Source organism: Pelodiscus sinensis, chromosome 3, assembly GCF_049634645.1.
Source record: "Pelodiscus sinensis isolate JC-2024 chromosome 3, ASM4963464v1, whole genome shotgun sequence".
In the NCBI taxonomy this organism is placed as follows: domain Eukaryota; kingdom Metazoa; phylum Chordata; order Testudines; family Trionychidae; genus Pelodiscus; species Pelodiscus sinensis.
Genome location: NC_134713.1, coordinates 42,479,841 through 42,492,747, shown reverse-complemented (window position 1 = coordinate 42,492,747; position 12,907 = coordinate 42,479,841). Strand labels below are relative to the sequence as shown.

General features: G+C 40.8%; 1 protein-coding gene across 20 annotated transcripts in view; it reads right to left on the bottom strand.

The window, feature by feature from the left end:
* Positions 1 to 12,907, bottom strand: part of MLIP (muscular LMNA interacting protein) — a 150,069-nt gene that overhangs the window by 79,952 nt on the left and 57,210 nt on the right. For 18 of the 20 annotated variants that reach the window (XR_012902553.1, XR_012902554.1, XM_075923617.1 and 15 more), the window contains 3 exons: positions 12,044 to 12,202; positions 8,956 to 9,342; positions 154 to 1,785 (listed from right to left, as the gene is read on the bottom strand). Coding sequence is in view for 18 of the 20 variants with exons in the window: in XM_075923617.1 (XP_075779732.1) it covers positions 154 to 1,785; positions 8,956 to 9,342; positions 12,044 to 12,202 (2,178 nt within the window). In the remaining 2 variants the exon portion in view is untranslated. The remainder of the gene's footprint in view (positions 1 to 153; positions 1,786 to 8,955; positions 9,343 to 12,043; positions 12,203 to 12,907) is intronic. The other 2 variants (XM_075923630.1, XM_075923619.1) reach the window with 2 other exon arrangements.

Genomic DNA, 12,907 nt, shown 5'->3' with positions numbered 1-12,907 from the left:
CTCAGCTTCCCCTTGAAACCATTAATACAGTAAGTTTTGCTCTTTTTAAAAAAATGTTCCCAGTTGCTTAATGTTACTATCACCTTTCAAACCGGGTTTAATTTTTGTGTGAAGATAAAGGTCTATTAGAAAATAAGCATGCAATACAAGTACCTTAGGTTTCAGGTTTTCATGATCAAGAGGCAGGGAAAAAGTCTTTGGTGAAATCAGCTCCCTGGATCTGGATAATGGTGTACAAGGTGACTGTCCTGGGACAGGAGATCTGCATGGTGCTACTGATATGGTGGGCATCTCCCCAGGTCTTGCAGCTGAGGAATAAACTCTGGATCTTGGGGGCAGTGAGGAGGAAGTAAGTTGTGGTGAGTGGGAATGAATATTATAAGGTGCGTGAACAGGCAGTGTAGAATTAGCAGGTGAGGAAGACCAATGAGTTGACACATTTGAAGGAGTAGGGGAGATAGGATTCAATTCCTGAGCAGACAACTGGGATGAACCTGCTTTTGTACAGGCTGTGTGTGTAAGATTTGGAGAAGAGGAGAAACATTTTTCTAGGGTAGGGGAGAATGTGCCCCTTTCGTTGGCAGGAGAGGACACAGGATATGATTTACAAGTGAAAGTAGGTGAGTAGGTGTGGACTCTCCTAGACTTTTCAGGTCCTTGGGATTTGCGGACAGGGTAAGGCAGTGGTTTTGTAAGAGAAAATGCAGGGTTTAGGGAAGAAGAGTGCTTTGGGACAGCGGGAGGTATTGAAGATAATTTAGGTTGTAACAGTGGGGACACAACTGTTTTTTTATAGGAAGAAATAGAAGATGACAGAGGATATAAAGAGTCAGGAGAATGTGTTCTGGCATGAAGGTGCTTTTTAGGGGAAATGGATCTAGCCCGAAGAGTAGAAATGGGCTTTGTGGCCAAAGGCATATGAATGGGTGGGTGAGAAAATATTGAAGGCCAATGTTCCTCTTCGCTTGGAGAGTTTGATCTAATAGAAAAGCTTGAGACGGATTTCTTAGGAGGAGGTGGACTTGTGTTAAACTTTTGATCTATTGTGAGTGTGGAGGAGTGAAGGGAGTTAGGAGAAAAGGTAGGGGGACAGGATGCAGAGGAGAGTGGTCTTTGCTGAGATGCACCTGACTTCAAAATAGCAGTTAAAAGAGAGAGTCTGGTTGGCAGAGGAGGCCTAATTCCTGACTTCAGCAGATTTCCACTCGATGATGTTCTGCTACCAGGCTCATTTACACTACATATGGTGGAGGAGGAACCATAGAATGGAGAGGACAGTGGTTTAGGATTAGGTGATAATGAATGTTTTGTGATTTGGACAGGGGTGGCAAAAAATGGGTTAAATCTCTTTGAACAGGGTGATACAGGCTGATTTGGTGAATCTGGCATTCCTGCTGAATCGGGAAAATATAAAACTGGTGTTGGACTCTTGTGTGGAACAGATGATGTTGTGAATTCAGACATTTTGTAAACGTAGTTAGGCATAGACATATTTGGCATTTGAAGGTTACTGGAGAAGTGAGCCCTAGAAGAAGTGCTGTTTAACACAGAAGGGGAACTCCGGGACACATAAAGAGGTGAACTGTGAGCAGTAGCCTGAAAACACGTAGATGAATCTTGTTTAGAAGAACTAGTTGCAGACTGCCACTTGTTATGGGATTCTTCCAGGGAAGAGGCTTGATTCAGATTAACAATGTCACATTCTACTTTCAATTTAGTTGGAGAAATTAAGCAGACAGCAGGTGGTTTATGAGAAAGACGATCATAAGTAGAAGGAGAAGTTAACTGGGGAAAAAAGAAAAAGAAGTGTTAAAATAGGGTGAGACCAGGGAAACTGTTAAAATCCTATACATCTCTGCACGATCATGCATAAAAGTGAGTATGTTAGTACTATATTGTGGGCTAAAGACACAGGGGTATCTTAACTGTCAATGATACAGCCCGATGGGTTGTTTCTAATGCAACATGACTTAGAACAAACAACATGTACGCAAGAGTTATTTTTATGGAGATTTTGTTTTCCTGATATAAACAGGTTGCCCATTTCTCTAGGTTCAAAGCTATTATATTTCTAATTTAAGCAAAGTCTGGAGTAATTATACTGCCATTAAACTTATGAAATTATGGTACACCAATAGCATGGATTTTATTTGATACATATAAAGTTATGTTTGTTTGAGAGCAGGGCATGGCCCCAAATATGTATAATAAGCGCCCAGTTCTGTCTCTCATGAAATAAGGTCCTACTCAACATGAATAAAAAAAAAGGTGACAGAATTCAAATCTTCTCTTATCAAAAAGATTATCCCCTGGAATGGCAAAACAACAAGTGAAAGAGATCTCCCTCAGCTGAAAATACAGTAGAAACCCCCTATAGTTTATATAGGACTAAGTATGGATGTCAGCAGGAATCCCAACTGCTGAAAATGATTATAGGGACAGTATAGAACACACTTATGGGCAACCAAACTTTTTTACAGATACATTCTTAAGTAATATAAAAATGGCTCCAAAGGGCAAAAATGAATGTTTTTATTCATAAATCACAAGATTCTAGTCTCTCAGCTGCTGACAGTAATGACACCCGTGAAACTCCAACCCAGACAGCAAACTGAGTCAGCCCACAACACATGCAACTAGACCCGCAGCATGTTGGTCAGGCATGAGGATACAATCCTGTTCCAATGACTGCTCTCCCCCTTTCCTGGCCCAAACCATCGCCTCTCCAGGCCTTCCTCCCACCCTGGGAGGGGACACCCAATAGCCATTCACCCTACCAGGGCATGGGGGACTCCACCAGTGACCACCCAGCTGTGACTTATCAGTGGGGAGCATGTAAAAGGCTGATACACAAGACCCACCATACCCTACTCCCTGCCCCCGCCCCTCCCAACAAACCCCAGGGAGCCCTGCAGGGGTATGTGCTGGATGCATACCTGCCAGGAGAGTTCCCCTCTTCACCCCTGCCCCAGGAATTGCAGACTCTGTGGAGCTGCAAAGCTAATTTTTTACTAACATCTACATTTATTTTTGGTTTTTGTTTGGGTTTTCTTGGATGCTTTTTAAAAAAAAACAGATTTTATGGACAGGAACAATTTTTGCTCTTTTTTTACAGATTCTCCATGAATTTACTGATGTTAGGCAATCCTTTTAGTCAGGCAATGACCTTCCTGAGTAATTACTTGAAGATTTAATCCATGTGGTTTAGAATTGTCAAATAATTAGTTGAGAAGTTGCTGGACTTGCAATTAAAATAAAAATCATCTTTGTTTCATTCCACACTTGAATAACTACTGCTGCTTAACATTTGTTTTGGACAAATAAGGAGGAGGTGGTTTGTGGGCAGTTGTTCAGTTCTTATAACAAAATTTCTACACATTATTCATCTCCTTTCAAATATTAACTATTACTTCTAAATATTAATATTATCTGAAGCAGATAGAACATCTTTCATTCCTGATGGTCCCAAACCATTTAAAAAAAACTTCTGGACTGATCTTGTTTCCTTTCCCTGAAGTTATTGGAACAACTTCCGATAGTTTCCATAGGAACAAGACTAGGTCCTTTATCAATGGGAGAGCATGTAGAAAGCTGCTATACCTACACTAGATTCTTTATCTCCAGTGAGCACCATGTCTATATTCTATTGTTATTGCTGAAAAGAATTAAATACAAAACAGCTTGGTTAAAACAAAGTCAGCAAGTTCTGACAGTTATTGTATTTCTATGTTAAGTACAGGGGAAAACCGTGACACTCTGCAGCAACTATTGTTCACTTTTAAAAGGTGACCATTGAATGTGTATATAGATCAAGTCACACTTTGCTTTATCTCAGGTGGACTGTGGCAACTGCCAAACAACACTTAAGTATTAAAAGGAAGAAAAGCAGAATATATTGAGGAAATGTAGAAAGAGAGGACTGACGGTATGTATAGGAAAATGTAATTTACTTGGAACACTAGGGCTATCACCCCATCTCTTGCAGAAAGTACATTATTGGAACTCTAAAGATCAGGAGCCTGATTCTCATTTGCATAATAGATTCTTTGCACCACTCTGCAATCAGGCCTTAAAATGAGTGTAGGTGTATTTTGCTCCCATTTTCATAAGTGCCAACATCCTCTCTTTCATGCCTCTCTACAGTGTCAGAACTATCAACCTTTTGTGTAAATGAGAATCGGGTACTAGAAGTGATCAGGTCTTAATTTTTAATTAATTCATGCTAAACACAGCACGTCCTGCAGCACTGTGCTTTCACCGGGATAAGAAACTAGTTCAGTAGCAGTTTAGAGGGAAGAATGTCATCTGGTGCTAGGGTTGCTTCTTACTATTTTATCATCTAGTGAGCAATGGGTTTGGTAATTTACAAACATAAAATATGTCTCCTACTTCAAGCATCTTAATCTAGTTGAAGCAACACTTTGCTGTTTGATTGGCATCTTGGTGGTTTTTTTATGTTTTCCATAATTATATTTATAAGTGAGTTCAAAATATGCGCATATAAATATGATGTGTGTGTATTTAGTACATATACATTCGCACTTTTAAAGAAAGTTTGCACCAGACAAACTATGGCCTACCACAACTGTTGGTGAGACTACTAACCTGAAATTCAATGCCATAACGAGAATTCATCTTTTACTTTAGAGGTTAGTTTCTCTGAGGTTCTTATACAAGGTGGGAGCATGGAAGCAGACTGTATCTTCCCTATTTTCATGCACTCCCGAGTCATAATAGGGTCAGAAAAAGACATCCAGCATGATAACTCAGGATTTCCATGTAGATCACCCAAACACAAACACAGAGATCTGATACTGAAACTATATTTCCCCGAAAAGTGAATGTTCTTGTAAATTTCATTGTGTCTGTGAAGGAATAGCCAATATGAAAAGCAGATCCTTAGAAACATCATGGGAACCAAATCAAGAATGCTGATCATCTACAGATTATTGTGTCTTTTTTTATCTAATTCCGGCCCATGGGCCAGATGCAGTCCACAGGGTTAGTCCCCGGCAGGCCCATCACCCTCCCTGTTTACCTGAGCCTCCGCAGGTATTGGAGGATCGCAGCTCTGATTGGCCACCAATCACCGTGCATGGCCAATGCAAGTAGTGGGAAGTAGCATCCCGGTCTGTGACACTTCCCGCCGCTTGCATTGGCCACATATGGTGAATTGCAGCCAACCAGAGCTGTGATCCTCTGATACCTGCAGAGGCGCAGGAAAACATAGTGGCAGATGCCTGGGACTAACCCTGCAGGCTGCCTTTTTTTATTGCCCTCCCGCCGGGCTAGATTATAGCCTAAATCAAGATGCTGTACAAAGAGAGAGTGCACCATTCACACCCATCTATCAATGACCAGCTTCACTGGCAAATACTGAAAGGCTGTGGAAGAACCTATACCCTCTGTCACAAGGTGACTGGGTTTGCAGAGGGGCACAAGGGGGAAAATGAGGGCATGTTCTCTCCAGGCATGGTGCAAAGGATGAGCCACCTCCTGGTATTATGTGCATCTGCCATCAATCATCACTTAACATGGAACATTATTTGTTTGCTCCTCCTTAGTCACTAAACATTTGATCTCAGTAATTTTTTAAAATGGGAGTTTATATCTAGCAGCTTCTAATTGATCTAAAACTCCATTATGCCATGTGGGTGGAGCATGAGTGTTACAGATGAGAAAAAGGAGAGAACTGGCTGCTTTATGATAACTGCCTGCTACATGATTCCCAGCTACTTCAGCAGCCAGAGCTGCCTCACAAGAAGTGAAGGCAGCAGAAGAAGTGGTAACTAATATATTATTAAATTTGAAATACTGAATTACTTTTCATACTTTGAATATGACATCAATTTTCCAGGAGCATTGGTCAAGCAAGTTAAGTCTCCCCATGGGTGGTTAGAACATCTATTTACTTCAGTGTCAGTCACTGTCCTCCTTCCCCCACTGACAGGAAACAAATGTGAGAGATTTTGATGGTGTGAAGTAACTGCTGGGCTAGATTCTTTTAAACCAATGTAGTACATGTACAGTCACCGTGATGTTGATTTTGTAATCAAGATCCTTTTGCAATGTAGACCCCTATGAAAGAGAAGATTCCCATGTGGATAAAACCAGTAAATTTACTAGCAGAGAAGTAACATCACTTTATCTGAGAGGTCCCTCAGCCCTCAGAGAGAGAGCACCATAACATGTTGTTCTAGCCAGTCCTTCAGCCATTTGTGACCAGACTGCCAGTGGCAGCAGACGCTCAATTGGCATAGCACAAACTCAGCCCAAAACTCCTGAGTTTTAGTGATCTACCCCCCTTAACCTTCAAAACATCTTGGATTACAGGCGCATGTCACCCTGCCTGGTATAAGTAATGTACCAATTTTAAATTGTTACATTAAAGCCTAATTTCCTTTGTTTTAGGTTTTGTGACTCCATTAATACTAAACCATTAAGAGAGATTTACCATAGAAATACTGAGAAGGGCTCAGTAGAGATGGACTTTGAACACCAGAAAAAAGCATCTTAGTCAAAATATATTGTATTTATCACATACAGGCAACAAATATTTAAAAAATAAAGCAGATGGAAGGCATACAGAAAGTTCATCTGTCTGCCATGCATTTTTAGAACAATGACTTAGGAAGGTGTACACCTGGGGCATGCATATCAGGCATAGTACACATTTACCCTATAATAAACTCAGATATAAGATTAATACAGTTTAACAGACTTTATCTGAATTCTTCCAAACTCTGTACTGAAGGCCAGAGGTTCCATTTTTCCCATACACTGGCAAACAAGTCTTCTATTACTTGTCAGACCATCAAAAACTCATTAAGAAACTACAGCACATATATTCCTCTCTGTTTCTTTTATAAAAGCTTTGCCATATATTTGATAGCAGCTACTGGAGAAAATTCCTAACTAATTCTTCCACAATCTATGTGGACTCAAAGTACCACAACTGAATTTTCATTTTCTAAATCTTTCATTTCTTGTAAGCTGCCTCTCCGAAGACCAAATCTTTTGTTCTTTTCTCAGGCAAAACTCCCTGTTATCAGGGTCCCTGCACCAGGATACCTCCTCCTAGGCCCTGGGTAAAGTCCCAAGCCTCACCCCAAGCCACTGTTCTGTGGTGTCTAGTGGTCCTGTATGCCAATCAAGTCTTACAAGGCTTTGTCCTCTGACAAAGGCCCAGATAACTTATCCTCTTGGGAGTTGTCAAACACACACCAACAAATCATTCCACAGATGTGGTAAAGCTCTCATCCCTCGCAATGCTTTTGAAAATCTGTGGGCCACGCTAAGTTCCCGTACCATAAAACAAGTCACATCACAGATGGATCCATAAGAGTTCCTCTCTCTCCCGGCAGTGTTCATCTGAGGAATTCTTGCCTTTAGCCAGTGTTTGTATATCACACACCTACTGAGTGTGGTTCACTGTCCCATGTAGTGGCACTGAAACCACTTACAGGGAGAAAGAATGAGTGTGTTCTATGGCCTTAGTGGAGAGCCACCTAGCTTTTAGTTCAGGCTAGAGAGGCTCATGCATTAAGCTCCAGAGGTCCCAGGTTCAGTTCTGCCTGTCAGCATTATACTTGGTCCATGACCAGAGGGCCAGAGACCTGCTCTCCTGACTAAGGTACCACTAACTAAGCTTAGTTTTTCCCTTTTAAGCTCCCGTCTTCAATACTGACATCTCTCTCAGATGCTCTTCAGCAGAGCTGCCTCAGCATACATTAGCTGATGTGTTGCCAGGGTTTGTCTACCCACATCATACTTCCATTGACTTCACTGGGACTGGGCATATCCAATGAATAATTCCTCATGTTAGGAGATCATATCCTAAGCTCCTTTCTTCAAGTTTTACTCAGTCACATGAGAACATTGAGATCATGGGGAATTTGAATAAGAACTAAATAAGGACATCAGGAGTTGAGCCTTGGACATCCAGAATTATTCGTTTTGTCAGGCAGAGAAAGCCACTGGTTTTATTTTATTTTTGTACTCACCTTCTCATTCTATTTCACCTGTCTCAAAATAAAATCAACTGTCAGCACCATTTGTTTATTTTTTCTCTAGAGTCCTAAATTTTGCCCAGTATAAAATCGTGTTCTGTATACTGGATATCAGAGGGTGGGTCATCACAGCACAGTTAGCTTGAGTTATAACTAGAGAGTTACCCTTAACTCGACTCCCATCCACACAAACCAATTCATAGCATGAGCTAAGTAGTGCTTTGAACTCAAACTCGCTGGCCAGTGGGGGATGGGAAAATGGGAGAAGAGTGTCCTGTGGCTCAAGTTACAACTCATCCGCAGCTAATCCAGTCTAATCACTCTGCTAATCCAGTCATTCTGTGCTGCTAATCCAATAGCTATTTTTAACTCCAAGTGTTAAAGTTTTGAAGTGGGCTCACTCTCACTTGAGTTAGCTCAAGCGCAGTAACTCACACATACTAACCGTTGCAGTGAAGACAAGCCCACAAAATGGGCGTTGCAGCTGGAGTTGTCATTTACATCCATGCAAAAACCAATGCAAAACAACACTCAATTATAGATATAAATGGCTGCATAAACTTCAAAGTGTAAATCTGCATATCTCCAAAATCTGTTGATTTCAATGGAACTGTGCCAATTTTCACATGCTGAGAATCTAACCCTACGCCTTTTGATTGTGTTGTGTTCAATAGATCGGAGCGGTGAGAAGAAAAAGATTAACAGATCTGCATCAGCTACTCAATTCCATCCCTACTCCCTTTATACATTACCTCCCACTTTTAGCTAGAAATGCAGAGCTACTAACTATGGCAAAAAGGAGAAGTTACTAATCATCCACAAAAAGCAGCCAGCAATCAACATCCCATCCCAAGCTAAATTGGATGACCACAGCACAAAAGAGATGACAAGTGAAAGTTGACAGGAACACCCATACCTACACACAAGAGTTTAAATAAAAACATACCTGGTGTTGTTTTGAGGGACCGGTATCACGGTCAGACAGCACAGAACATTGTGTCCCAGGAACATTCAAGTCACCAAGAGGTTTGCTTGACTCCTCACCAGAAGAAATGTGGGATGTAGCCAATAATTGACACCTCACATGCCCAGTGCCAAGACCTATGGAAGGCTGCTTAACATTGGTTTGGAGAACACTCTCTTCATCTCCATCATCAGAGTCTGTAATAAAGACAAACTCAGCCTTGAAAAGGTCACTCTCCTGCATGTCTCCTTTATTTGTGTTATGTCCTTTTGGCTGGAAAATCTTCTGGTAGATGCCTGCGTGGTAGATGGATTCACTGTCTTGCCTGATTCCACTTTTTAAGGCCAGGTTATCAGAGGCTATGGTAGGCTGTAAAACACATTAAAATAAATTCTAGTTTATCTGAATATTAGTTGCTCTCCCTAAGAAAGGAAGGAACCTTTAGCTTGGAGCACTAGCTGGGGACTATGCTACCAGTCTCCCTGAAGAGAAGCCAAGCTCTCAAGGCTCCAGCCTCAGCTGGATGTTTCAGAGAGACAGAAGCAAGCTGTTTCAGTGTTCCACTAGCATGCTTTCCCACTCCCAGCACCTTCCCTCCGCCAACACACTGGCCATACATTAAGTCTGTTATGAAGGGAGACACTTGTTGTCTTTCTAACAACATAACACAGAACTGGAAGACTCACATCAAAATGAGAGATTGAATTTGAGGTTGGGATTTGAGAGGCAGGATGGGAGGGGGCAGTCAAGCAGAATGAGCTGTGAGGCCAGCCTAAAGCAGACATGATGGGGCTGGAATTCTGACTGTGGGATCCACAAAAGCAGACAATACCTCTCAACTATCTGACAGAGAAATCTGGGGCAATATCCATAGATAGCAACAAAGAAACAAAGGACCTGAATCCAGGGCATTTTCTGGAAAGAGGAAACAAAAGAATCTGAGGTCAGGGAGTATTACTGTACGTTAAAGGGTAAGCATTTTAGCACAAAGCACAATTGGGTTTTTTTTTATAGCAGATAATATTCTGCTTTTTTCAGTTTCTAGTATTTACCCCTGCAAGTGCCCTTTGGATAAAAGCAGCAGTAGTGTTATCCTTTGCATATGTCACACACATTTCTGCGTCCTCCAATATTTGAAGCTATTTATGTATTCTTTTCCCTAGGAGGAGGGATCAGGCAGAGGACCGGACTATGAAATAAATCCTACTGATAGGGCTTCCATATGTATGCTCTATGATGGGCATGCTACAGAGTTAGATTCCCACCAACTGCAATGAAAAAGGGAAATTAGCGCTTTCAAAAAATCAGGCTATTTGTTTAGATGCCTAAATATGAACTAGAGTGATTCACTTGTGAAAAGGTTTGGCCACGCTCAACTTGGAAATTAGAATAAAAGGAGGTACAAAGCTCTTAATGCTGCTCAGCATAAGTGAGTGCTGCCTTTATAAGAAAATATTGAAATGTGATAAATGGACACAGAAATCAGGGCAACTTGAGTCTGCTTTACTAAAGGAACTTCTAGCAGCAGTGACATGACCAAAGGAGCAGTAACTATTTGCAACCTAAACTTATCCTCCTCCGACACACCCATTCTCTGTCTACATTAAACTGCTTTTTTTAATGCTGTGCTCTGGGGAAAAGATATTCAAAGTGCTTGAGACCGCCATTCAGTTCAGGAACTGTTACTGGCATTGCATATTACTTGCCCCCATGTGTGGTTTATGTTTATTTAAACCAGTGTAACACCAAAATGCATTCCCTGCTATGCAGCATACAAGGACTTGAAGCACCAAGACCAAAAGGACCATACAAAGCAGTCATGGAAATTAGTCAGAGGATCATAATTATGCTTTCAAATAATGCAGGAATGAATGAAAAGAAATATTTTCCTTTTCAGTGTAATGTCAGCCTGGGGAATTCACTATCACAGGAAATCACTGAGGCAAATAGTGTAGCAGCATTTTTTTTAAAGTATCCATATACGATCAAGAGGAACATTTGTGGTTATACCAGCTAAATCCAAAAGTTACATGAGACATTGGCCTTCAGGAGATAAGACTTTAAAGCAGGGCTACTCAACTTTGGAAGCCCCGGGAACCATAATGATACTCACAGCTTATGCCAAGGACTGCAACTTAAGTGTGATTGCATGTATATGCAAATATATATGCAAGTATATGCAAATAGCTTCTTTCACATGGACAGGCATGAATACAAAGATGAAGGCAAGCGTACACAACACACAGGCCCCATTTAAGTCAGTTCTGCTGATATCGATAAAATGTAATATTTACCTTATTTCCACCCATATAACAGCACTTTTAACGAGCAATGACAGTCCAGGAATTTAACTACTAACACACATATCAATAGAAGACCATTATATGGACTACTCTTTTGTTTTGGCTCCCACCTACGGGCTGCAAACAAATGGGAGGTATTTTGAGTAGCCCTGCTTTAAAGTGTAACCACTAAACTGCGAAGAGGCCATGTCTTACTAATATCAGCTTTCCAAGTTAGCAAAGGATACTTGTTTCCTGTGAGCTCCCCTTTTATAGTGTGGAGCACCTGTCTCAACCGTAGGGGTTTCAGAATAGAAGAAATGTAAATCTTCCCACAGTAGTTTTGCACAATTAGAATAACTGTGGAAATTGGCATCTTGGTGTGGCGCATCCAATGGTGGCCATTGCTGAAGGCAGGATTCTGTGACTTTCTATTGGTGCTTTCCAGTGTGATATTCAAATGTTTATGTTTGTCTCCTTCCCACCCTCATCACATCATCATGATATATCATCACCTAATGGGAAGAACATATTATAGAGATAGGGAGTGGTTTGCTTCAGGTATCAATTCTACCAAAGGCAAAATACCTTATTAGCAGACCAGTCTGCTCCATTATAACAATTCCCATGTTCCCATGTATACAGTGTGGCTGCTTTTCTGGTGGTCCCGGAATTTACAATCAAACACCAAGAGGGAAGAGGTTAAGGAGGAACTGTTCAGTGATGGTCAGGAAGACTTTTCCATAGCTTTCAAATAAATATCAAACTAAGTCAATATAAAATCTTACCCTATTTAAAATGTCTTGACTGCTTTCATTGTTTGGCTCCTCTGAAGCTTTCACCAGGAGTTTAGAAACATCTACAACCTGAAAATGAGTTGGAAGTTGTCCGATAGATGGAACAAATGTGAAGATCAAAGGTTTGGTTCCAGATTCTCCAGAGGGGACCTACAAGACACACAAGCAATGCATCTTGTAATCTTGATTTAATCATTTTTGCCAAAGAAGAAAGAAGCTGTTTAATTTCTGTAAATGATCTAACATATATCCTCATGTCTTATGCTTATTTCACTGGTTTTACCGATGGATGGGTTGTGTGTCCTAGCAATATATGTATTTTCTAATCAAAGCTGAGAAATTCTCTTGATAAAGGACAAAATGTTGAATCAGTACAGTTGTATGGTGGGTATCTCAGGGGAGAGTTTGGCCCAGAGTTTGATGTTCCACATTTCTCCTGCATCAGCACTCCACTAGTCAGCATGTGTCACAGTATAACTTCACTGCCTTCAGCAGATTTACACGAGCATGAACACAGGGTATGGTCAAAAAGCCTTTCGCTTATGAACTGAACATAAATTGAAAATGTTCTTTTAGAAACAAGATACCTTTAACTTAGTCAAATGACATAGGAATAGAGCAGGAAGCTTAAGGGTCATAGCTTTCATTTATCACAGCTTTCTCTTAACAAAATTACATCCTAACTAGAAACAACCCACAGTTTTACCTGTGAAAATACTTTGGAAAAAACAAAGAAAACCCAAACTTGTTTCATTGTTTTTGCCACAGCATATGTGCATGCAAATGACACAATTCCCAGTGTAAAAGTTGGAATGGAGCCAGTGCATGAGTTTAGGGATTAGTTCTGCTTCCAAG